Source organism: Rana temporaria, chromosome 5, assembly GCF_905171775.1.
Source record: "Rana temporaria chromosome 5, aRanTem1.1, whole genome shotgun sequence".
In the NCBI taxonomy this organism is placed as follows: Eukaryota; Metazoa; Chordata; class Amphibia; order Anura; family Ranidae; genus Rana; species Rana temporaria.
This window is the reverse complement of record NC_053493.1, coordinates 201,396,249-201,420,255: the sequence shown is the minus strand read 5'-3', so window position 1 is coordinate 201,420,255 and position 24,007 is coordinate 201,396,249. Positions and strand designations below refer to the sequence as shown.

At 45.2% G+C, this 24,007-nt stretch overlaps 1 protein-coding gene across 3 annotated transcripts in view; it reads left to right on the top strand.

Moving 5' to 3' along the window:
* Positions 1 to 9,606: 9,606 nt before the first annotated feature.
* Positions 9,607 to 24,007, top strand: part of TMEM245 (transmembrane protein 245) — a 125,951-nt gene continuing 111,550 nt past the window's right edge. The window contains exons 1-2 of one of the 3 annotated variants that reach the window (XM_040353480.1): positions 9,607 to 10,319; positions 23,659 to 23,776. In XM_040353480.1, the coding sequence (XP_040209414.1) occupies positions 9,702 to 10,319; positions 23,659 to 23,776 (736 nt within the window). In that variant the 5' untranslated portion in view covers positions 9,607 to 9,701. The remainder of the gene's footprint in view (positions 10,320 to 23,658; positions 23,777 to 24,007) is intronic. The other 2 variants (XM_040353478.1, XM_040353479.1) reach the window with 2 other exon arrangements.

The following is a 24,007-nucleotide window of genomic DNA, read 5'->3' as shown; positions in this document are numbered from 1 at the left end:
GCCTCGTACACACGTCCGGTTTTCCCGTCGGGAAAACTGCCAGGAGAGCTTTTGGCTGGGGAAACCGGACGTGTGTATGCTTCCTCGCAGTTTTCCCGTTAGGAAAACATCCGGGAATCCCTTTGGGAAAAAAGAGAAGCTACTCTCTATTTTCCTGTTGGGATTCCCAGCATTTTTTTTCCCGCCAGATCTACTACTTACCTCTGGGAAAGACTGCGACGCAGTGCTGATAGAGCATACACACGGCCAAAGATCCATGGAAGTTTTCCTGCCAGGTTCTCGGCTTTCCCCTCGGTTTTCTCGGCTGACTTTTTACCGCCGAGAAAACCAAGCGTGTGTACAAGGCTTTTCTTTTTTTTCTGCCATTGAGTTGGGGAGATTTCCCTTCACTTCCCATCCCATATACAAAACAGGTGAGAGGAAATCCCTTCAAAGTGAGGTAATCCCTGATTGTCACCAGGACTACCAGAACTAGTATCCTCATTGAAATATATCCCCTCTATTCTTGTTCTGGTGACAACCCAAAAATAGCGATTCAAATAAAAGATATAAGCAGGGCAGAGTATATAGGATATAAACAGGGCATAGGATTTTTTTCACTTTCACTCTTATGCCTCGTACACACGACCAGTTTTCCCGTCGGGAAAACTGCCATGACAGCTTTTGGCTGGGAAAACTGGCCGTGTGCATGCTCCATGGCAGTTTTCCTGACAGGAAAACTGCTGGGAATCCCGGCAGAAAAAATTAGATTCCGCGATTCCCGGCGGTCTTTTTCCTGGTAGTTTTCCTATGGGAAACACTGCGGGGGAGCATACACACGACCGGGTTTCCCGGCCAAAGCTCTCATGGCAGTTTTCCTGCAGGGAAAACTGGCCGTGTGTAGGGGGAAAAAGCTGCCGAGCAGGTTCTCGGCTTTCCCCTCAGGTTTCCCGGCAGTAAAAAGTCAGCCGGGAAACCCGTACGTGTGTATGAGGCATCAGTGATAATGGACAGAACTAATATTTTGCGAATCTCCCTAATGAGCATACAAACTGCAATAAAAACCTAAAAATTCTGCTTTTAGTTATTCTTTAATGTATGGCCAACCTAAATCCTTGAATTTCTATTGAATCTCTACAGTACACTATACATTTTTCAGTATTTCATTTTTGTGGCATCTCCTAAAATGTTTAGATTTGAGTGATGCAGAATTTCATATCTGTATAATACAGATGTTCAGATCATATATTTTCCCAGTGACAAACAATTTATCAGTATGGAAATATTCTGTACTGACTATACAGCCATAAAGATTGGATTATCTTTGTAGTCCTATATGAGTAATAAAACTATTGCCATAGCATCCCACATGATCATCATGAGACTGTTGGCTGTTGGAGCATAAGGAGATCAGGATCTCTATTCTACATTATCTGTGGTTCAGCAGGCAAGGTTGTGGAATCAATGCATATTGATGGCACATGCAGCCTTTGTGATATCACAACGAAGAAGGACAGCACCTCTAAGTGTAGCAGCAAGGGGTTTATTATATACAAAACAAATTAAGAACACTCACAAAGGTGATGTTTGAAAAGATTTATCGGAATAAACTGCTCAGTATGCGTCCTGCCTGCAGCAGCAACAGCAAGTGCCCCAGATCCTCAGAGCCATTCAACAGCTTAGAGATCCAGAGGCCAGCAAAATGGCCTCCCAGCAACTTCCTGGACCAGCGTGGAGTGCAAGCAGGAAGTGACATCACATAGGAAGGGGCAAGTACACATTTTGGAGCATTACTACCCCTTCTTGTGTGATGTCATTTCCTGCTTGCACTCCACGCTGGTCCAGGAAGTTGCTGGGCAGCCATTTTGCCAAACCTTGGATTCCTTTGCTGCTGGACGGCTCTGCGGATCGGGCTGCAGGCTCAGGATGCGCATATCAAATTTTTACATATCACCTTTGTGAGTGTCCTTAATCTTGTTTTATATATAATAAGCCCCTTGCTGCTACACTTGGAGGCGCTTTCCTTCTTTGTTGTTTGTTTTTTAGAGTTCTCTCCATTCTCTGAAAAGCTGCTTAAGTGCCTGGCTGCTCCACCTTTTAATTGATGATGGAACATTCCTGTATCGTTGTATGAGTGTCCCTTCCCTTCAGTGCGCCCTTCTACAATGATTTTGTAGTCTTTGTGAGTTGCAGAACATAAAACTAAAAAGTGTGATCAGACAATGACTGACTATGCTTCTAAATTCTCTGTCAGTTGTACCACTTGGCTGCTAGACCATGGGGGGCATGCAGGGCTCCCGATATGTATAAACATATGTTTCAGGCTTCTGAAAATAATGAAAAGTACTAAAACTTTAAATAGCATCCACCACCCTTTTTTACGTTGCAACACTTTTCTAAACAGCAAAAAAAAACATTTTTTTTTTTGCAATTATACAACATACTGTATATTATATCAACTATATACAGCACAGCAATGAATCACTAAATTAACTAAAGAGTATTGGTGAGTTTGGGTGTGTTTCGACTAAAATCCGAACCAATGTGTGTGAGCCTGCCAGGAAGCTGTCACCTATATGGGCCAATCATCTGTGGCCATGGCATTCCCTGCGTAACAGCCGCATGTCACGAGGGGCGGTGGGAAATACCCTGGCTGCAGATGAGTGGCCTACATAAGTGACAGTTTCTGGGGGGCGGGCGTGCACATGTGGATTGGATCCTAGCCCGAACACACTCAAGCTCATCACTGCCAAGAAGGAGTTTTTTAAAGTCTCATGTTTCACGGTAGAATTTTATGTTTATGTATGGGTAAGGTTAGTCATTCCCATCTGCATTTTCCTAAGTTCAAGTGTCTAACCTGCAGGTGAAATGTCTGGAAATGTATCTTTATATAAAGTACAAGTGGGCTATATATTGTTTAGACTTTACTAATTTCTACATAAATTGAAAGGAATGTATTGTTTTGTATAACGTTTTGGAATTGTACAATAAAGTAACAGTTGTTTTTTATTAGCTTTGTTGGAGCAATTGCATTATTGTTTTATAAAAAATACATTTTAGGTGAACAGGCATGTAACCACTGATGCAGGGCTCAGAAATTCAGATCCTATGGGCTCTAGTTTGAAAAAAAAAATGTAAGTGCAAATGTCTCAGCATTCATGCTGAAAGTTCTATTCATAAATGCATTTTCCCAGGTCTCAGTCTCCTCATTAACTCACACAGCAGCGAGAGTCATTGGCTCCCGCTGCTTTCAATCACAGTCAATGAGCCGTGGATCAAGTGGAGCCAAGCCATACTCTGTGTGTGAATGAACAATGTCCATTCACAGGAGCATGGCTCAGGAGAGAGCCTGCTCAAATGTGCCCCCATAGCAAGCAGCTTGCCACTGGGGACGCTCGGCAGACGTGAGAAGCCAGGACTGCCTTTGGGGGTGACCAAAAAGTAGAGGATCGGGGATGCTCTATGCAAAACCATTACACAGAGCAGGAAAATATAACATGTTTGTTATTTAAAAATAAAATTAAAAATTAAACCTTTAAACCACCTAAAGTCACAGATAATGCCCATAATGTTTGTAATATTTGTGAGTTTCTACGTGTTGCCTTCCGCAGGCCGAATGTAACATTCCCTAACATTCGATCCTAAGAGCAGGTAGCTTGCTTAATTTAATACAGGAGGAATCAGAGGTCCCCTGCTTGTTAGAGCTTACAATCTACTATAGAAGGGAGGGTCAAGTGATACAAAAGGTAGTAGTTATAAGGGAGGCTTTGTAAGTTGTTAGTATTTTGAACTTAATTTGTTGGGTGAGCGGTAGTAAATTGAGGGATTGACACAGAGGTATAGCAGGTAGGTGGAATGAGCCTGTCATCAGCATTTATAATGGACTGAAGGGGGGATAGCCTCTGTAAAGGTAATCCAATGAGAAGGGAGTTGTATTTTCGAGATGTTGCAGAGGTTGAGGCAGCAAGATTTGGAAATTAATTGGACGTGGGGCCAAAAGGATAGTTCAGAGTCCAGGATTACACCTTGGCAAGCGGGCATGGGCTGATAGTTGAACCATCGACTTGACAGAGATATCAGGGCACATGGGAGAGGAAAAATTATGAGCATGGTTTTGGATAGATTGAGTTTGAGTAAGTGGTGTGATATCCAGGCTGATAGGTCTGTTATTAGTGATACGTGAAGAGACTGAAGGAGTGAGCTGAGGGGTAGAGAGATACATTTGGGTGTCGTCGTCGTAGAGATGGTAGTGTAAGCCATGGGAGGCTATTAGCTGACCCCAGGAGGAGGTGTAGATCGTGAATAGGAGAGGTCCAAGAACAGAACCTTGGGGGACCCCAACAGAGAAAGGAAAAGGAGAGGAGGAGGTAGAATTGTAAGTAACGCTAAAGGTGTGGTCGTATAAGTAGGGTAAGAACCAGCGAAGAGCACAGTCACAGAAACCAAAGGCATGGAGTTTTTTGAGGAGGAGGAGGTGGTCAACCATATCAAAGGCAGCAGAAAGATCCAGGAGTAGGAGTACAGAATAGTGTTCATTGGTTTTGGCCGTTAGTAGATTGTTTATAAGTTTTAGCAGGGTGGTTTCTGTGGAGTATTAAGGGTGAAATCCAGACTGAAGGGTATCGAGAAAGTTATTCACGGCGAGGTGGTCATTCAGTTGTTTGTAAACCAGACATTCAAGAAGTTTGGATAAAAATGGGAGCAAGGAAATGGTTTAGGTTGGTGGGGTCCAGTGAGGGCTTTTTTAGTATTGGGTGACTGTTTTAGAGAGTTGGGCAAGATGCCAGAGAACAGGGTGTGATTAAAGATGTTGTTTAGAGAGTGTAGAATAGAGCCAGAGGGTGAACATGGCATTTGCAAGGGAACAGGGTCCATGGGGAAGGTGGTAAGCTGGACTTTAGAAAGAAGTTTAGCAAACTTATCAATAGTGGTGGGGTTGAATGAGGGAAGTAATGATAGGCATACATACAGGGTGTGCCTGGGCACTCCCTAATCACCCTGTGTGGCGCAGATTCCCCCTGTTTAGACTCCTGATATTTCATCAAAGTCCCCTAACAGGGATCCTAAAAAATAATACAAATAAAAAACTACTGACACCAATCTTTGCCCTACTTACACAGCAGTATATATACACATGCACACACGCAAATATGTTTGAGCTTTGGGTTTGCAATAGGCTGTGCACACCTATAAAGGAATAATATCTTACAATGAAAGCCCTCCTGTAGCAGGGAAAACACTTTCCTCTACTCTTAGCACAGTACAGCCCTCCATAGCCGGTGTTCTATCAGAATACCGCTACCCATCCGAATAAGCAACGAAAGCGGCCATCTTGGTACACTCGCACTCGTCCGCAGTAAGCCTACAGTCAGAAGGCGGCAAGCGCACATCTTGCTACACCCACCGAAGTCTTGCATGTCATACTTATTTTTACCAGTAAAATCGGCATATATAGTGAAATACCGTATTTGGAAGTCCATAACACTGTTTTGATGTTGAATTTTAAAAGCATTGGCAAGCCTGCTGATCTTACAGGTTTACTCATCTGACAGAACAAAAATCCTGTATTTCACTATATAAGCTGAGTTTATTGGTAAAAATACGTGTGAAATGCAAAACTTTGGTGGGTGTAAAAAGATATCCGCTTGCAGACTTCTAACTGTAGCCTTACTGTGGATGAGTGCAGGTGTACCAAGATGGGACATCACTTCTTTTGCATATTCTGATGGGTAGCGGCTTTCTAATAGAGCACAGGTGTTCCGTCAGATTAGGCGATCCAACAAAACTTGTAACAGAAGTAACATTCCGTCATGCCCATTTTGGTACACCTGGCACTCAGCCGCAGTAAGCCTACAACTTTTTACACCCACCAAAATCTTGCATTTCACACATACTTTTACCACTAAACTGAGCTTATATAGTGAAATACAGTATTTAGAAGTCTGTGACACTGTTTTGATGTTGAATTTTAAAAGCAGAGGCAAGCCTGCTGATCTCAGATGTTTGACAGAAGACCGTTTTTAAATCCGCCTGACTGTTTTGATGTTGAATTGTAAAAGCAGCGGCAAGCCGGTGTTCTATCTGATAGCCGCTACCCATCAAAGCCGCTACCTGGCCTACAGCACATGCGCGATGCGCAGCCAAAGTGATGTCTCGTGGCCATCTTAGTACACCTGGACTCGTGCGCAGTAAGCCTGGAGTTAGAAGTCGACAAGCAGACATCCTTATAAACCCACCAGAGTCTTGCTTTACACAGTAATTTTTAACAGTAAACTCAGCTAATAATGTATTTATTTATTTATTCCAGGTACTTATATAGCGCTATCAATTTACGCAGCACTTTACATATACATTGTACATTCACATCAGTCCCTACCCTCAAGGAGCTTACAACCTAAGGTCCCTAACACACATTCATACATGCAGTATTTAGAAGTCCGTAACACTGTTTTGATGTTTAATTTTAAAATCATCGGTGTTCGTCCACATCAGCAAACCTGTGAGATCAGCAGGCTTGCTGCTGCTTTTAAAATTCAACATCAAAACGGTGTTCCTCCAGGCTTACTGCGGACAAGTGCGGGTGTACCAAGATGGCCGTTGGGCCACGTCACTTCAGCTGCCAACAGTCCCAATTTTCCCAGGACAATCCCGATTTTGGGACCCTCGTCCCGATCGGAGGCCGTTCCGATTAAAATCCTGTGATTTTGCTTTTGACCCAGGAAATCAGGACTGTGTTTGGCATCAGATATGGCAATCGTCAGAAAGTGTAACGGAAGTGACGTTTCGTCGCTGCTAGGGTTGTCCCGATACCACTTTTTCAAGACCGAGTACAAGTACTGGTGATGCCGATGCTCAATACTTTTTTTTCATCTCATGTGACAGTGGCACATTTGTCAGTATTTTTTTTTATTTTATTTTTCACAATGTTTTCTTTTTTAAGGGAGGGGGGGGGGGGTGGACAGGGTCAGTGTATTTTTTATAAAATTTGTTATAATTTTCTACAATAATTTATTATTTATTGCAATTCTTTTTTTTATCAGCCCTGTTGGGGGGCTTTGGTGAGATATCGGGGTCTCAACAGACCTCTGACATCTCCCCTTTGAGACAGGGAAAGGGACCGAGGACACAGATTCCCCAGTCCCTTTCTCAGCAGCCTTAGCTGCGCTGAAAATGAATGGAGAGAAGACAGCGGCTCCTCTCCATTCATAAACTGAAACATTGTAAACACAGGTTACAACTGACTCTGTACATTAGGAAAAGGTAGGAGCCGGTTTTACCGGTTCTACCTTCGCTCTCCATCCTGACAAATCGAGAGGGGGGGGGGACAGCAGCACGGAGGGGGAGAAGCAGTGCCGGCCCAAGACATTGTGCTGCCTGGGACCAAGAATGAAATGCTGCCCCCCCCAAAAAAATTTTTTTTTTATATCATGATGACTAAAGGGGACCCGTCATGGTATACATGTATAAGAGTAAAAAAAAGGACCTGTCATGGTTCTATACATGTAATACATGTATAGCGCCATGAAACGTCCTCTTTATACATATATAGAGCCATGACAGGTTCTCTTTTTACTCCTATACATGTATAGAGCCATGACAGTGATAAAGATACCCCCTGGCACAACTCCAGGGCATAACCCATTTTGCCTCTGATTCAAATTCATGACAAAAGTAAGCCTGTAGTCTATAGACAAAATTTCAGACCACAGATCTCCATGCCTTCCAGCCCACAAAGAGGCCGAACCTTTATTGGTATCACAGCTTTATAGACAGAGTGACATAAGCAATCATCATTCATATGGGTACATCTGATTCGCTAATCCACATATGGTCTTCTCTTGTGACGTCTCTGCTTGCCACAAGGCACACACATTCCACAGTCATGGGGGCCATCTTTCTTTGGTGAATGGGATGGGCAGAAAGGAGGGGGTTTATTATGAGTAGGGAGTACAAAGACATCTGTTTTCAGTTTTACTTCCCGGGCCGAGATTTAACTCTATAATGACTCTTTTAAGGAAAATAATATTATTGTAATACACCCATATATATATATTTGAGTGGTTAGGAGAAAAATAACATAAACACAAAATAATAATTTTATCAACTCCATCACAACAGGTCATGTATAAAGGAGTATAAAGAGGACCTGTCATGGCTCTATACATGTATAAAGGAGTATAAAGAGGACCTGTCATGGCTCTATACATGTTTAGGAGTATAAAGAGGACCTGTCATTGCTCTATACATGTATAGGAGTAAAAAGAGAACCTGTCATGGCTCTATACATGTATAAAGGAGTATAAAGAGGACCTGTCATGGCTCTATACATGTATAGGAGTAAAAAGAGGACCTGTCATTGCTCTATACATGTATAGGAGTAAAAAGAGAACCTGTCATGGCTCTATACATGTATATAGAAGCATAAAGAGGACCTGTCATGGCTTGCCACACGTTGCGGATGGTCACATATGTCACCTGCGGGTTGTCACTTGCCACACGTTGCGTATTGTCACTTGCCACATGTTGCGGATTGTCATGACGTCACCTGCCACACGTTGCGTATTGTCACTTGCCACACGTTGCGGATGGTCACATATGTCACCTGCAGGTTGTCACTTGCCACACGTTGCGGATTGTCACATGCCACACGTTGCGAATTGTCACTTGCCACACGTTGCGGATTGTCACTTGCCACAAGTTGCGGATTGTCACTTGCCACAAGTTGCGGATTGTCACTTGCCACACGTTGCGAATTGTCACTTGCCACACGTTGCGGATTGTCACTTGCCACACGTTGCGGATTGTCACTTGCCACACGTTGCGGATTGTCACTTGCCACACGTTGCGGATTGTCACTTGCCACACGTTGCGGATTGCCACACATTGCGGATTGTCACTTGCCACACGTTGCGGATTGTCACTTGCCACACGTTGCGGATTGCCACTTGCCACACGTTGCGAATTGTCACTTGCCACGCGTTGTGAATTGTCACTTACTGTGTTTCAAAGTGAACATCATCTCTCTGCTCCCCTGCCAGCTCACTCACTGACTGGAAAAGGTGGGGGTGTCTGCGCTATGTAGCAAAGGGGTGAGGGGCGTGAAAAGAGAAGGGAATAATGTGATACACTAGATGCGTGAACATAAAAGTAGCTAAATGACCATTGAATAATCCAAACAAAACAATGGATGAGTGAAATAATAATATAAATCATGTGAAATTCAAAACTCCAGTGGGTGTAACAAGATGTCCGCTTGCCTCTTCTCTGTGTATCGTTACTATGGAGGAGTGGGGGTGTACCAAGATGGCGGCGATTGAAGTCACTTTCCTTAGCAATTCTGAATGGTCGCCTAATCTGACGGAACACCGGTACCTCTAGCGGTCACAGGTCAGTCACACTGACTGACTGCACACGCTTCCCTCCCGCCCAGTCTCCGCCCCACTACTCCTCTTCCAAGCTCCACACACAGACTGACCCCTTACCCACGCCTCTCCCTCTCCAACTAACACGAAAGGATCCGCCCCTGTACTATCTCCGCCTACTCCCCCCAAACATCAGTCTCCTCTACAGAGTTCGGTCCTCCAAGGACCGCCCACCACGCATACTTCTCGGCTCAGCCCCCGCCTCTAGATAACGTCACCCATGTGAAGTAGCCGCCTGAAGATTAGAGTGGGCGGGTCCCAAAACAAGGAAGCCTGAGGTGTACACACACACCCTCAGACATGGATGACAATGATGAGAGTGAGGAGAGCGGCGTTGGCTCCTTCGCTCCACATGGCAGCTCCTCCCGAGAACAGCGCAGCGAGGCACCCATGGCTGACACTCCTTTCAGTGCCCGACACCTCTTCCAGAGCCTCTCCCGGAACCCGCCCGGACCTTTACCACTTTCACAGGGACTGCAGCTTCGCTTCGACCGGAGCATCAAACAAGCGTTCTACAACACGGGGGCGCTGCTGTTCGCGGCCGGCTGTGGCGGGGCTGCTATCCTGGTCTACTTCATCCTGGAGGCCTTCCTCCGACCTCTACTATGGGCAGCGCTGTGCGGCACCTTCCTCCATCCCTTCAAACACACTCTGACAGGTGCATGCCGCCGCTGGCTGGGCCGAATCCAGCGCCAAGGCTCGCCCATTGTCCTGGCCACCTTCTTGTTACCCGTCAGCTTTGTCAACCACAGTCTGGAGGCCTTGGGGGAGCTGGTGGCCCGGAGACTGCCATTACTGGCCGGGGCGCCACTTCTCTATGTACTCTACTGGGCAGGGAGTTACCTGGGAGTGCGACACCTTTTGGTCGCAATGTGCGGCCTGATCTGCGGGGCCCTGGAATACTTCAGCTCCCAGTGGGTGAGTGAATGGAGATCTGCTCTCATCTGGGGACCATCTCCAGGAGTGATACTTCATATTGCCATCGCACACATTCCTGGATAAGCTCTCAAAGTTTGGGTGCTGCAGCAACAGCTGGTTCAAGTCACAAAGTAGATATATGCCAGCACACCATGGGTCACAAAGTAGTAGTGCTCGTCTTATGTTGTGATCATGCAATAAACTACCCGTTTGGACGCTACTTCGTGATCCATGGTGTGCTGGCAAATATCTACTTCATCTCCAGGAGTGGTCACATCTTCTCATGGCTGTAATAAAAGGAAAATGCTTCTAAAGTCACAAAGTGTTTACGTTGGGCCTTGATATGCACACCATATGTGCAGAAAAAATGATGGCATAAACGTGCTGATTTCGATTGCAGGGGCTCAAGTTTCCATCACATTGTAATGTGTTTTAGTGAGTTTTTATTAAAGCGGGGGTTCACCCAAAAAAATTTTAACATTACATTCAGCCGAGTTGTCCTAATGACAATCGGCTGTTTCACCGCCGCTTCCGGGTATGTCTTCTCTGGGACTGGGCATTCCTATCTGATTGACAGGCTTCCGACCGTCGCATACTACGCGTCACAAGTTGCCAAAAGAAGCCGAACGTCGGTGCGCAGGCGCCGTATAGAGCCGCACCGACGTTCGGCTTCTTTCGGCAACTCGTGACGCGTAGTATGCGACGGTCGGAAGCCTGTCAATCAGATAGGAACGCCCAGTCCCGCAGAAGACATACCCGGAAACGGCAGTGAAATACGGTATGTACGGGAGAAAAAAAAAAAAAAAACAGCCGATTGTCATTAGCACAACTCGGCTGAATGTAATGTTAAAATTGATTTTTTGGGTGAACCTCCACTTTAATGTTGACATCCATATTTTATTCTGAGTTTTATTTTTTATGCACAGATTCACACCACATCCTGTGTCATCACTTCCTCTTTTTGTTTGTGGAGCAAAGAGGGGCAGTTTTTATTGCAGAAGGCCCCCACCCCCTTTACATCCCGGTGCCCATCAGAGGCCTCCTCTTTACATCACGGGTCGCCAAACTTACTAAACAAAGGGCCAGATAACTAACCTTCAGACTTTAGGGGGCCTGACTCGGGGCAAGTGGACATAGATGTACTGACCTCAGTGGGAGTAAACAAGGCCCCATCTTTGGTATTGGGGAGGAATAGTGCCCCATCCTTTGTGTTTTCGGGAGGAATTCTGTCCCAGTGCTGGAGTCCATGGATGGAATAGTGCCCAAAGGGCCAGATAAAAGCAACAGGCCATAGTTTGGAGACCACTTCTTTATATTGTAGTCTCCATCAGAGCCTTCCTTTACATCATGGTTCTTATCGGAGCCTTGCTTTATATCCTAGTCCTCACCAGAGCCCCCCTTTTAAATCGGGGTTCCCACCAGAGTCTCCTCCTCAGGCCGGGTACTCACGAACAAACATGTACGGTGAAACCGGTCCGTCGGACCGTTTTCACCGTACATGCCTGCCAGAGGGCTTCTGTACGATGGTTGTACTAACCATCGTACAGAAGTCCGCGCGTAAACAATACGCGGGGCGTCTCCGCGTCGATGACGCGGAGACGTGGGCGGGCCTGCCATTTAAAGGCTTCCACGCATGCGTCAAAGTCATTCGACGCATGCGAGGGACGGCGGGCGCCTGGACATGTACGGTAGGTCTGTACGGACGACCGCACATGTCCGAGCGGGCAGGATTCCAGCGGACGGTTTTAAAACACGTCCACGAATATTTGCCCGCGGGGAAAAGGCCCGGCGGGCAAATGTTTGCTGGAATTCGGCCCGCTCGCGCCTACACACGACCGAACATGTATGCTGAAACTGGCCCGCGGACCAGTTTCAGCATACATGTTTGGTCGTGTGTACGGGGCCTCAGAGTTCCCTTATTAGTGTCTCCTTCATCGAGGGCCCCATCACCAATGCCCCCCCCCCTCATTGTTTCCCACTCACCAGTGTGCCCCTCATTAGAGCGCCATAATCTGTCTCCCCCATAAGAGCTCTTCTGTTATCCTGCCCTTACCAAATGGGAAAAGAATAGTAGCTTTTGGGCAGGGCTACTTTCAGAGAAAAACAAGGCCCCGTACAGCCTACTACCTGACATCCCATTATTAGCGGACATAAGCAAAAAGTAGACCTTTTATTTTTTACTCCACAAGGAAGAACTTGGATGCCTACCTCCCCATTTCCCCATACTACAGTTTGTTGCAGTGCTGAAGAGACCTTTCTGGTGAAGAGAAATCCTCCAAAACCAGTACTTGCACTGCATTCAGTGGTTCCTTTGTTGAGATGCATTATTACAGGATACGGTAGTGATGTAAAGGCCAACAGATGGAACCACAGAGCACAGCAGGAGACCAAGAATCTGACACCTCCAGTAGGATGAACATTGGAAGTCTGCTTGAAAAAACTGCAGTGGTGGTAATATTTCAGCATCTGTCACACTTCTGGGAGTGTCATTTGCCAGGTTTCCCATTCAGTACTATGGTTCAGTTCGCCAGCACCTACACCACTAAGGCCCCTTTTACACTGGGGCGGGAGGCGCGGTGGTGGTATAGCGAAAATAGCGGCGCTATACCGTCGGATTTGCCGTGGGATTCGGCTGCTAGCGGTGCGGTATTAACCCCCCGCTAGCGGCCGATAAAGGGTTAATACCGCCCGCAATGTGCCTCTGCAGAGGCGTATTGCCGCGGTTTCCCATTGTTAAATGGGAAGGAGCGGTATACATTAGAGGTCGACCGATATATCGGTTGGCCGATATATCGGCCGATATTTGGCGTTTTTAAATTAATCGGCATCGGCCGATTTGTGCTTTAAAAAAGCCGATTGATAAGTTCAGCACCACGACTTGCAAAAAGCTTCTGCAATACAAGTCAATGCAAGTTGCCTGAAGCTTCCCGTAGAAGACTTCTCTCTCTCTCTCTCCTGGGCAGCCTGCCAAGTTTTAGAAAAGATATACAATGTTGCTACTTATCAATTAACTGAACTCCGTGTAGGAGAATTCTCAGTTTAACCATTTAAAGGCTAAATCTTTTTTTACATTTGTTGCTTACAAGTAAAAATCCTGTATTTTCTGCTAGAAAACTACTTGGAACCCCCAAACATTATATATATTTTTTTAGCAGAGACCCTAGGAAATAAAATAGCGATTGCTGCAATATTTAATGTTACACGGTATTTGCGCAGCGGTCTTTCAAACACATTTTTTGGGGAAAAAATATACTTTAACAAATAAAAAAAAAAAAAAAAAACTAAACAGTAAAGTTAGCCCGTATTTTTTTTTTTTTTCGACCAAAAGTTTTCATTACCTGTTTTTCAAAAGCGCCTGAAAAATCGGCTTAAAGCGGTTCTCCACCCTAAAGTGGAGTCCCGCTGATCGGAACCCTCCCCCCCCTCCGGTGTCACATTTGACACCTTTCAGGGGGGAGGGGGGTGCAGATACCTGTCTAAAGACAGGTATTTGCACCCACTTCCGGCCACACGCTACGGGCAAAAGACGGGCATTCCGTCACATCCCGTCTGTCGCCCGTTGTGTGCTGGGAACACTCGGCTCCCAGCACACAGCGTGTGAGCCAATCGGCGGGCGCAGCGCGACTCGCGCATGCGCCGTAGGGAACCGGGAAGTGAAGCCGCAGCGCTTCACTTCCTGGTTCCCTCAGCGTGGATGGCGGGGGGAGCAGCAGAGTGACGAGCGATCGCTCGTGCTCTGCTGCGATCGGCGCTGGACTCCAGGACAGGTAAGTGTCCTAATATTAAAAGTCAGCAGCTGCAGTATTTGTAGCTGCTGGCTTTTAATATTTTGTTCCCATGGCACATCCGCTTTAACATATCGGCCCAAAAAAAAATCGGCATCATAAATCGGCTATCGGCCGCCGTGATTTCTAAATATCGGTATCGGCCAGAGAAAAACCCATATCGGTCTACCTCTAGTATACATACCGCTCTAAAGATGCTGCTTGCAGGAGATTTGTTCTCTTCTGCCAGCGCAACGCCTCAGTGTGAAAGCCCTCAGGCTTTCACACTGAGTATGCAGTGCAGGAGTTTTTCAGGCGGTATAGCAGCGCTATACCGCCTGAAAAACTCCTCAGTGTGAAAGGGGTCTGAGTCTAGGTGTGCTCTAGAGGCTGACGGATCAAACCGCAGAGAAGGCACACTCCAGGAGATGGTGATGCTGAAAATGTTTTCCTCATGTTTGCAACTTCACCATAAAGACTGGCCAGTATTAAAGGGGTGTTCCAGTCATTTTTAATGTTTATTAAAAGTCAGCAGCTACAAAAAGTGTAGCTGCTGGCTTTTAATAAACCATACTCACCTGCTCCACGTTCCAGCGACGCGCCGGCCGGGGCTCCGCTCCTCTCCCTTCCCCCCCTTCTCCGGCCGGTGTCTTCATTCTAAGTGTGGGCACCCAGCCGTGACAGCTTTCGGCTTCACAGCCGGGCACCCACTGCACATGCGCTAGTGGCGCTGCGCCATCCGATTGGACAGGCGATCGCCTGGGACCTGTCGCGTGTCCCAGGCGATCGCCTACAGGGAGGGGCTGCCAAAAGGCGATATGACGTATCGCCTTAGCAGCCCCTCGGAGGAAGTGGGACAGGAAGTTTTAAAGTGGTTGTAAAGCTTAAATCAAAACAATGTTATACTTCCCTACTCTTCTCCTGTGGTCCCTTGCTGGTGTTGTCTGCTTTTCCTAGTCTCCACGTGCCCCCATAGCAAGCCATTTGCTATCAATAGAAGAGGGGAGAAAAGCTGCTGCAGACGGAACAGCGCTGAGTGTTTAACCACTTCATCACCGGAAGGTGTTACCCCCCCCCCCCTTAATGATTACATTTTTTGCGATATGGCACTGTTGCTTTAACTGACAATTGTGCAGTAATGCAATGCTGTACCCAAATAAAATTTGTGTTTTTTTTTTCCTCTACTTTCTATTGGGTAAAGCGAAGTTTAACTAGTTTTTAAGTTTAATGATTCAAATGGGAAAGTAAGTGTGACTGCTGACTTTTAATAAACAGACACTCGCCTGTCCCACAGTCCAGCGATGTGGCTTCCCAAAGCCTCGACCCTCTCCGGGGCGATGGTATTACAACTGTGGGCACCTGACTGGCAGCTTGCGGCTTCACAGCCGGGTGCGCGCTGTGCATACGCGAGTCGATCTGTGCCTTCTCAGTGGCAGGGCAATCTGGGAGCTGTGACGTGTCCCAGAAGATTGGAAGGAGGGGGAGAGAATGAGTCGCCTAGGCTCCACTTTTGGGTGGAACTGTGCTTTTAAGGTAAAAAAAAACTTTTTGCCTTTTAAAATGACTTTAAAGTGATTTTGTAAAGTCTTGTGTGTGATTTTTATTTTTTATTTTATATATATATATATATATAAACATGTTATACTTGCCTCCTCTGTGTAGTGGTTTTGCACAGAGCAGCCCCGATCCTCTTCTTCTCAGGTCACTCTTCTATGTTCCTGGCCACTTCCTCCTGTTGAGTGCCGAGTCACAGCTACCGGTGTCCATTCAGACACGGAGCTTTGGTTCAGGCTGCCCCCTTTCTCCTCATTGGCTGACTTTGACCACAGCGGGAGCCAATGGCGCCGCTGCTGTGCCTCAGCCAATCCTGGATGGGCAAGGGACTCGTGGACCTCACTGGACAGAGATGGGGCTTAAATTGCACAATTTAAGTCTGGGGCTTAAACTGTTCTGACAAAAAAGTTGCATGACTTTGCCTTGCAATTTCAGGTGCGACTTTAATGAACAGGATCCGACACTGAGATGATTGGGTCTTGTCCTTTGACCAATCAAAACAATTCCTTTGCATTTGGTGTGGATGAAACATTATACCAATTTTATTTTTTTTTAAATATAAAAGGCCATTTGAGTCCGGTATAATTCTTGAAGATGTCTTCCCCCCCTCCCCCCCCATACCATACCAGGCCCCATGCCCTCTACATGGGGGGTCCGTGACGTCACAGGGGAGCGGGGTATCTGGGTTCCGTCACTGCATGGCCATGCCCCATAATGATATAAGAACTGTCTACCACGGGGCCAGCGTCGGAGTAGGGGCATTTATTATATTTATTTTTTATATCGTGGAGGCAGAAGACATTGTGATTGATGTTGGATCTACACACGGGGGATATTAGTAATTTATAATAAAAGACTTGTCAAAAACTGCCTCGTGTTTTTTTTTATTTTTTTTTTTACTTTTTTTTATTATTATTATTATTATTATACGGGTGAATCGATACACACCAATTCGCATTGGGGGGTTTCCAAATTACAAAAAGCCCCCTGTCCACAAACCCCCCAGAGCTCAGGGTTGTGGGGAAGAGACCCTTGTCCCCATCAACATCGGGACAAGGTGATTTGGGATGGGGGTCAGCGCCTGGCCTGCATGCTTAAATAGGGGTCTGGTATGGATTTTACAATTTGTATTGCTAACATTACTCTGAGCACAAGTCAGGTCAGTTAAGATGCTGATCTGACTTGGATGCGACTTCAATTAAAGTGGATGTAAACCCTCACATATACCCAACCCAGTGAAGTGAACAGTCTCAGATGAAACAAATCTCTCTACATAAGTTTTCCATGCATATCTGCTCTCTTCATCTTGCTATATTCTTACATCGGTTAAGAATTTTCACTTCCTCATTCAGCAGTAGGAGTGTTGTTCTACTCTGTGTGGCCGCTGATTGGAGGAAAGGCACACACCCCTCCACATTGGCAGAAGGAAAATGCTTTCAGAGCTGTGCTTTTACAAATCAAGCTGTCTGCTAATGTATTAATAGCAACCTCACAGGACACACATTCCAGGCTGCTTTTATCTCTGTCTTGGAGAACTTGTCAGAAGTTATCATGCTGATAACTGAAGAACAGAGCAGCACATACACACAGGACTTAGTGCTTTTGTGACAGATAAGGAAACACTATAGATACGAGCCCAGCTCAAATTTCATGAATCGGGTTTGCAGCCATTTAAGATCAATGGGATGAAATCGGACTGAAGTAGTGTAGGAACGTTTATAAAAGTCAGACCGACACTAGTCACCCCAAGGCTCTCATAGGGAACCATTGATTTTTGACATGTCACACGACTTGTGATTCTCGAAGTCAGAGTGCTTGTCGGACCAGTGTGAACCGACCCTGAAGATTAGTTTAACCCCCAAACATATATTCTGAAAGCGAGGACCCTGGAGAATAAACTGGTAGTTGCAATTTTTTGTCACGTTTTATTAGCCTGGATCTTTAACCTACGTATTTATAAAATTTGTATTTTCAGTAGAAAATGCACAAATCCCGCATTTCCCCGAAAATAAGACAGGTTTATATTTAATTTTGGCTACAAAAAACAGCCTAGTGCTTCTTTTCAGGGGGGCGTTGCCTGTTTGGCGTCCAGGCTGAGGTTGCCCCTCTGCTCATCACTTTAGGACACCTAGATGCGTGACTTTTATGGGCCACCCCATTGTTTTTTAAAGCTCATTTTCAGGGGATGTCTTATTTATTTACGGTATGTACAATAATCTACATTTATTCAAATGCAGCCATGCCATCATGACGATCTTGGAAGAAACATGAGGTCTCCATTCTATTTACTGGCAGAACAGCTGTCTGCCTTGTTTACATCGGCAGGTTCTTGCCGGCCATCGTGGCTGCCGGATCCGCTGATTGGCTCCCGCTGTGTCCAATCACAATGGGAGTGAGGCTTCGGCGGTGCATGTGCTTAAGGGCCGCCTTGCTGCAGTACATGCACGTGAGGCGGTTAAAGCATGATAAAGAGCACAGTGCTTGTGCTGTGTCAGTTACCCCTCTCCTATGTTCTAAAAAACCTGGAATAAAAAAAAAAAAATATATATATATATATATATATATATATATATATTTTTAAAGTTCCTCTGTCCCTTGTCAGCATTTTGACTTTCTATAATCCCAAAAATAAACGTTGGTTAAAGTCATTGTAAAATTATGTAATCTTTTTTACAAAACAGATTACATAATGTGCAGCGCCCAGCGGTGCTGTAAATAAGGTATTTTCCACAATAAAATTACAAAATGAGACGCTGCACATTATAAATTATTTTTAGAAAATGGATTACATTTTTTACAATGACTTTAACTAGGGCTTGTATTGCAGCCATCCGCTAAAATAATGATGGGTCTTATTATCGGGGTAGGTCTTATTCTGTATATTTAACCACTTCCATACCATGCACTTGCGCACCTTCCTGCCCAAGCCAGCTTTCAGCGCTGTCGCACTTCAAATGACAATTGCGCGGTCATGCTACACTGTACCCAAACAATTTTTTTATCATTTTGTTCCAACAAATAGAGCTTTCTTTTGGTGGTATTTGATCACATCTGCGATTTAAATTTTTTGCGCAACAAATAAAAAAAAAACAATTAAAAAAAAAAAAAAATTCTGTTAATTTTTGGGGTAAATAAGTAAGTTTTCTACTTCGATTATGGGCACCGATGAGGTGGCACTGGTGAGGCGGCACTGTCGGACACTGATAGGCAGCGCTGGTAAGCGGCACTGATGGGCACTCATAGGTGGCACTGATGGGCACTCATAGGTGGCACTGATGGGTACTTATGGGTGGCACAGATGGGCACTGAGGGGTGGCACTGATGGCATTTCTGGGCATTACTTGTTTATCCCAGTGCCAGTCCCATGTTGCCAGTCAGTTCCCCATGGGCACTGATTGGCATCTATTCCCTTTTTTTTTTTTTATACCCTTCCCTGGTGGTCCAGTGTGAGCTTTCCTGGTGGTCCAGTGTGGGCATCCAAGGGGGGGCTGCTCTGATAAACAATCAGCGCAAACCCCCCTGTCAGGAGAGCCGCCGATCGGCTCTACTCGCGTCTGTCAGACGTGAGTGAGGAAGAGCCATCAACGGCTCTTCCTGTTTACATAGTGATCAGCCGTGATTGGACACGGCTGATCACGTGGTAAAGTGCCTCCGCCGGAGGCTCTTTACCGAGATCGGAGATGCAGGGTGTCAGACTGACACCCCACATGACCGATCGCTGTGCTGCGTGCCCCCACGGGCGCGCGCCGGCATGAAATCCCGCAGGACGTCGATAGACATCCAATCAGGATTTCACAATCACTTCCATTGAACGGGCGGGAAGTGGTTAAACTTTTATTTTATTTTTACGCTGTCCTTTAAAAAAAATAATATATATATCACTGTTATTGCTGTCGCAAGGAATGTAAACATCCTATATAACAGCAATAGGCAGTGACAGGTACTCCTTTATGGAGGCATCTGGGGGTCTATAAGACCCCCAAACCCCTGCTCTGCATCTGAAAGTATTCAAAACGTCAAGATCTGCGATATTGAATCCGGTCTCCTAATCCAATCCAGATTTTTTTCCTGTAAAAATAACAAACAAGTTATACTTGCCGATTCTGTTGCAGTGGATTTACACAGAGCAGTCTGGATCCTCCTCTTTTCGGGTCCCTCTTCTATGTTCCTGGCTCCTTCCTCTCTCCTGTTCAGTGCCTACACAGCAAACAGCTTGCTATGTGGACACCCAAGCTGAGTCGCAGTCTCTGTGTCCCCATGTTGATGTGATAAGGGCCTCTTCCCCACAATCCTTGCCAATGGTTGTTGGGTTCTGCGGGCTTGGGGCTTATCGGAATCTGGAATCTCCCTTTAACAAGGGGCCCCCCAGATCCCACCCCTCTTTTATGTAAATTGGTATGGCCTACCCATTCACTAAAAAAGGGACAAAGGTGAGTAAAGACACAACAGTTTTTGACATGCCCTTTACTAAAACAAAAAACAATGTCTCCCCGATGTAGATCCTTCGTCAATCATGATGCCCGTTGCTGGAAAAAAAAAAAAACTTTGCCTGCATTGAAGGCTTCCGCTGTCTGCCTGCTCTGCCGTGTGTCAGTTCCTAAATAATAAAGGGATGGGCCACCCAATGATGTCACCTGGTGGCACCGCCCCCTGTGACCTCACAAACCCAACATGCAGCGGCCCATGACATCACAAGATGTGGTACCACCAGGTGATGTTGGTGGCCCCGCCCCTTAGCTATTTAACCACTTCCATACTGGCCTATTCTGGCACTCCTCTTTTACATGCAAACAGCATGATTAAAGTTTCATGAATTAAAAAATAACAAAATAGTAAAGTTAGCCCATTTTTTTGTATAAAGTAAAAGATGATGTTACACCGAGTAAATAGATACCGAACATGTCACACTTTAAAAATGCGCACACTCATGGAATGGCCTCAAACTTCAGTACTTAAAGTGGAGGTTCACCCTATAAAAAATTTCTAACACTACATCCAGCACCGTGCTGCATATAAAATGACACTGACCTTTATTTATTTTTTTGTCGTAAATATCGTTTAGCCGTGGAATTCACCGCGGCTTCCGGGTAGGGAATCTCGCGGGAGTGGGCGTTCCTATTGTCATGCCAATTGATTGACATGCTAAACGACGGCGCACACAGCACGTCACGACTTCCCGAAGGAAGCTCGGGTTGGCTTTGCTCTATTCGGCGCCTGCGCACCGGTGCCAAATAGAGCCGAGCCGACCCGAGCTTCTTTCGGGAAGTCATGACGCGCTGTGTGCGCCGTCGTTTAGCATGTCAATCAATTGGCATGACAATAGGAACGCCCACTCCCGCGGAATTCCCTACCCGGAAGCCGCGGTGAATTCCACGGCTAAACGATATCTACGGCAAAAAAAAATAAAGGTCAGTGTCATTTTATATGCAGCACGGTGCTGGATGTAGTGTTAGAAATTTTTTATAGGGTGAACCTCCACTTTAAATCTCTATAGGCGACGCTTAATTTTTTTTACAGATTACCAGTTTAGAGTTACAGAGGAGACCCAGAGCTAGGATTGTTGCTTGTGCCCTAACGCACGTGGCGATACCTCACATGTGTGGAAAAAATAAATGTTCCTGGACTGCCGCACTCTGATAGGCGATTTATTGGAACAAAATTAACAAAGGATAAAATCCAAAGCTGTATAACATCCAAAAATTCATGCAACAGTGCAATCAATGGTAGAAAGTGGACATAGGGGACAAAAAAGCTAACATGTTTCACATCATGGATAGATGCTTAGTCATAGCTGGCTACTTCCTCCTGTTGACTAAGCATCTATCCATGATGTGAAACATGTTAGCTTTTTTGTCCCATATGTCCACTTTCTACCATTGATTGCAGTGTTTCATTAATTGTTGGATTTTATCCTTTGTTCATTTTGTTCCAATAAATTGCCTATCAGAGTGCGGCAGTCCAGGAACATTTCTTTTTTCCACGGATCAGCGCAGAGTCTGCACCTGTTAGTACTACAGGGCGGGAGCACAGCATAGGTCGCAGGGCTTGGAGCGGTACTCTTTTCCATTGTTTACCTCAAATGTGTGGTTTGAACGGCATTTACATATGTGGGCGGGACTTGCATGTGTGTTCGCTTCTGAGTGCGAGCTACCGGAGACGGGGGCATTTTAAATATTTTTTTTTTATTTTACTTAAAGTAGTTGTAAAAAGTTTGTCTTTTATTTTCTAAATAGGTTCCTTTAAGCTAGTGCATTGTTGGTTCACTTACCTTTTCCTTTGATTTCTCTTCTAAATGTTGTTTTTCTTTGTTTGAATTTCTCACTTCCTGTTTCTCCTCAGTAAGCTTGCCCCCATCATCCGAGCGGTGGAAAGTCATTTAGAATGGCTTACTGAACACCTTACTGAGGAGGAACAGGAAGTGAGAAATTCAGACAAAGAAAACAAAGAAAAAACATTTAGAAGGGAAATCGAAGGAAAAGGTAAGTGAACTAACAATGCACTAGCTTAAAGTAACCTATTTAGAAAATAAAAAACAAACCTTTACAACCCCTTTAAAGTGGTAGTAAAGTCTTTACTACCACTTTTACCTACAGGTAAGCCTATAATAAGGCCTATAATAAGGCTTACCTGTAGGTATAAAGTATATCTCCTAAACCTGTACGGTTTAGGAGATATTCCACCCGCAAATCGCCGCTGATTGTAGCGGGAGTGACGCTGGAGCGGCGATACCCGGAAGACACGCCAAGGGAAGATGACATCTCGCTCGGCGTGGACCAGGTAAGTTCTCTACACCTCGTTTTAAGGTAAGTATTTCATAATGAGCTAGTATGCAGTGCATAGTAGCTCATTATGGCTTTTGCCTTACAGGTGTAAAAAAAATAAAAAAATTGCGGGTATACAACCACTTTAATTTTTTATTTTTTTACATTTTTATTTTTTTGATCACTTATATTCCTATTACAATTTCCCATTACTTTTCCTTTTGGAGCCAATGCATAGAGTAAAAGTAATACTGCTCTCCAAACCTATAACTAATTTAAACATGACCTGAACAAATCAATAAGGCATCTGTAATGTGGTAGATTTACACATCATTTAATCCCTTTTGAAAATTTAATTTGCTCTGTGTGTTGTGCAGTGACTGTATGGACACACTATTAGCCAGATTCAGAGAGATCAGAGAGTATCTTTTGGCTGGCGTAGCGTATCCCATTTGCACTACGCCGACGTAACATAGTGAGGCAAGGCCAGTATTCACAAAGCACTTGCTCCGTAAGTTACGTCGGAGTAGCGAAAATGGGCCGGCGTAACCCCGCCTAATTCAAAGTAGGCAGGTAGTGGGCGTGCTACATTTAAATTAACCGTGACCCCATGTAAATGAAGGGCCTTTCGTATGGCGCATGCTCAGAATCACGTCGCAAATACTCCCTACGATACGACGGCTCAATGCGTACGACGTGAACCTAACTTACGCCCAGCCCCATTCACGTACGATTTACATAAACAACATAAAATCCGACGGCACTTCCGACGTCCATACCTTTGCATGGGCTGCGCCATCTTTTTGGTGTCTTATCTTTACGCCGGTAAAAAAAAACGCCTTACATAAACAGCGTAGCTTACTGCGACGGGCGTACGTACGTTCGTGAATCGGCGTATCTTGCTCATTTACATATTTGACGCGTAAATCAACGTAAGCGCCCCTAAGGGCCAGCGTAAATATGCACCCAAGATACGACGGCGTAGGAGACTTACGTCGGTCGTATCTTGGCAACATTCAGGCGTAGCTCATTTTAAGAATCAGCGCATAGATACGACGGCGCATTTTCAGACTTACGACGGCGCATCTACTGATACGTCGGCGTAAGTCTCTCTGCATCTGGCCCAATAGGTTTAATTTTAATTGTTGAACAAAGGGGGTAAGCTATAATTTGGAGGTGTATTTATAGTTTTACTGGACATAGAATCTTTTCTTGGTAATCGTATGTTGTAATCTTTATTTTATTGTTTTCTTTCCCCAGATTTGGACACTAGTCATTGGGTATATGCTGGCAGTTTCATTCAAGTGGAATGTAGGTACCCAGCGATATCTAAGTGCCATTTCAATTCCTATTTGGCTCATTCTACTCTTTCACTTTGGTATGTAGCTTTCTAATGGTATCTCATTTATTTAATAATGGGATGCTCTGGCAGAGCATGTGGTGGGGGGGGGGGGGGGGGGTCATAAGCCGAGGTTTGTCTTCAGCAGAGCTTTTTTTCTCAGAAAATAGGTGCAGGAACTCAACCACGACCTGTTCAGATTTCACAAACAGTAGAAGGGTCTTAAAGGGGCATTAAATACCAGAATTTCATTACATACAGAGTGCAGAG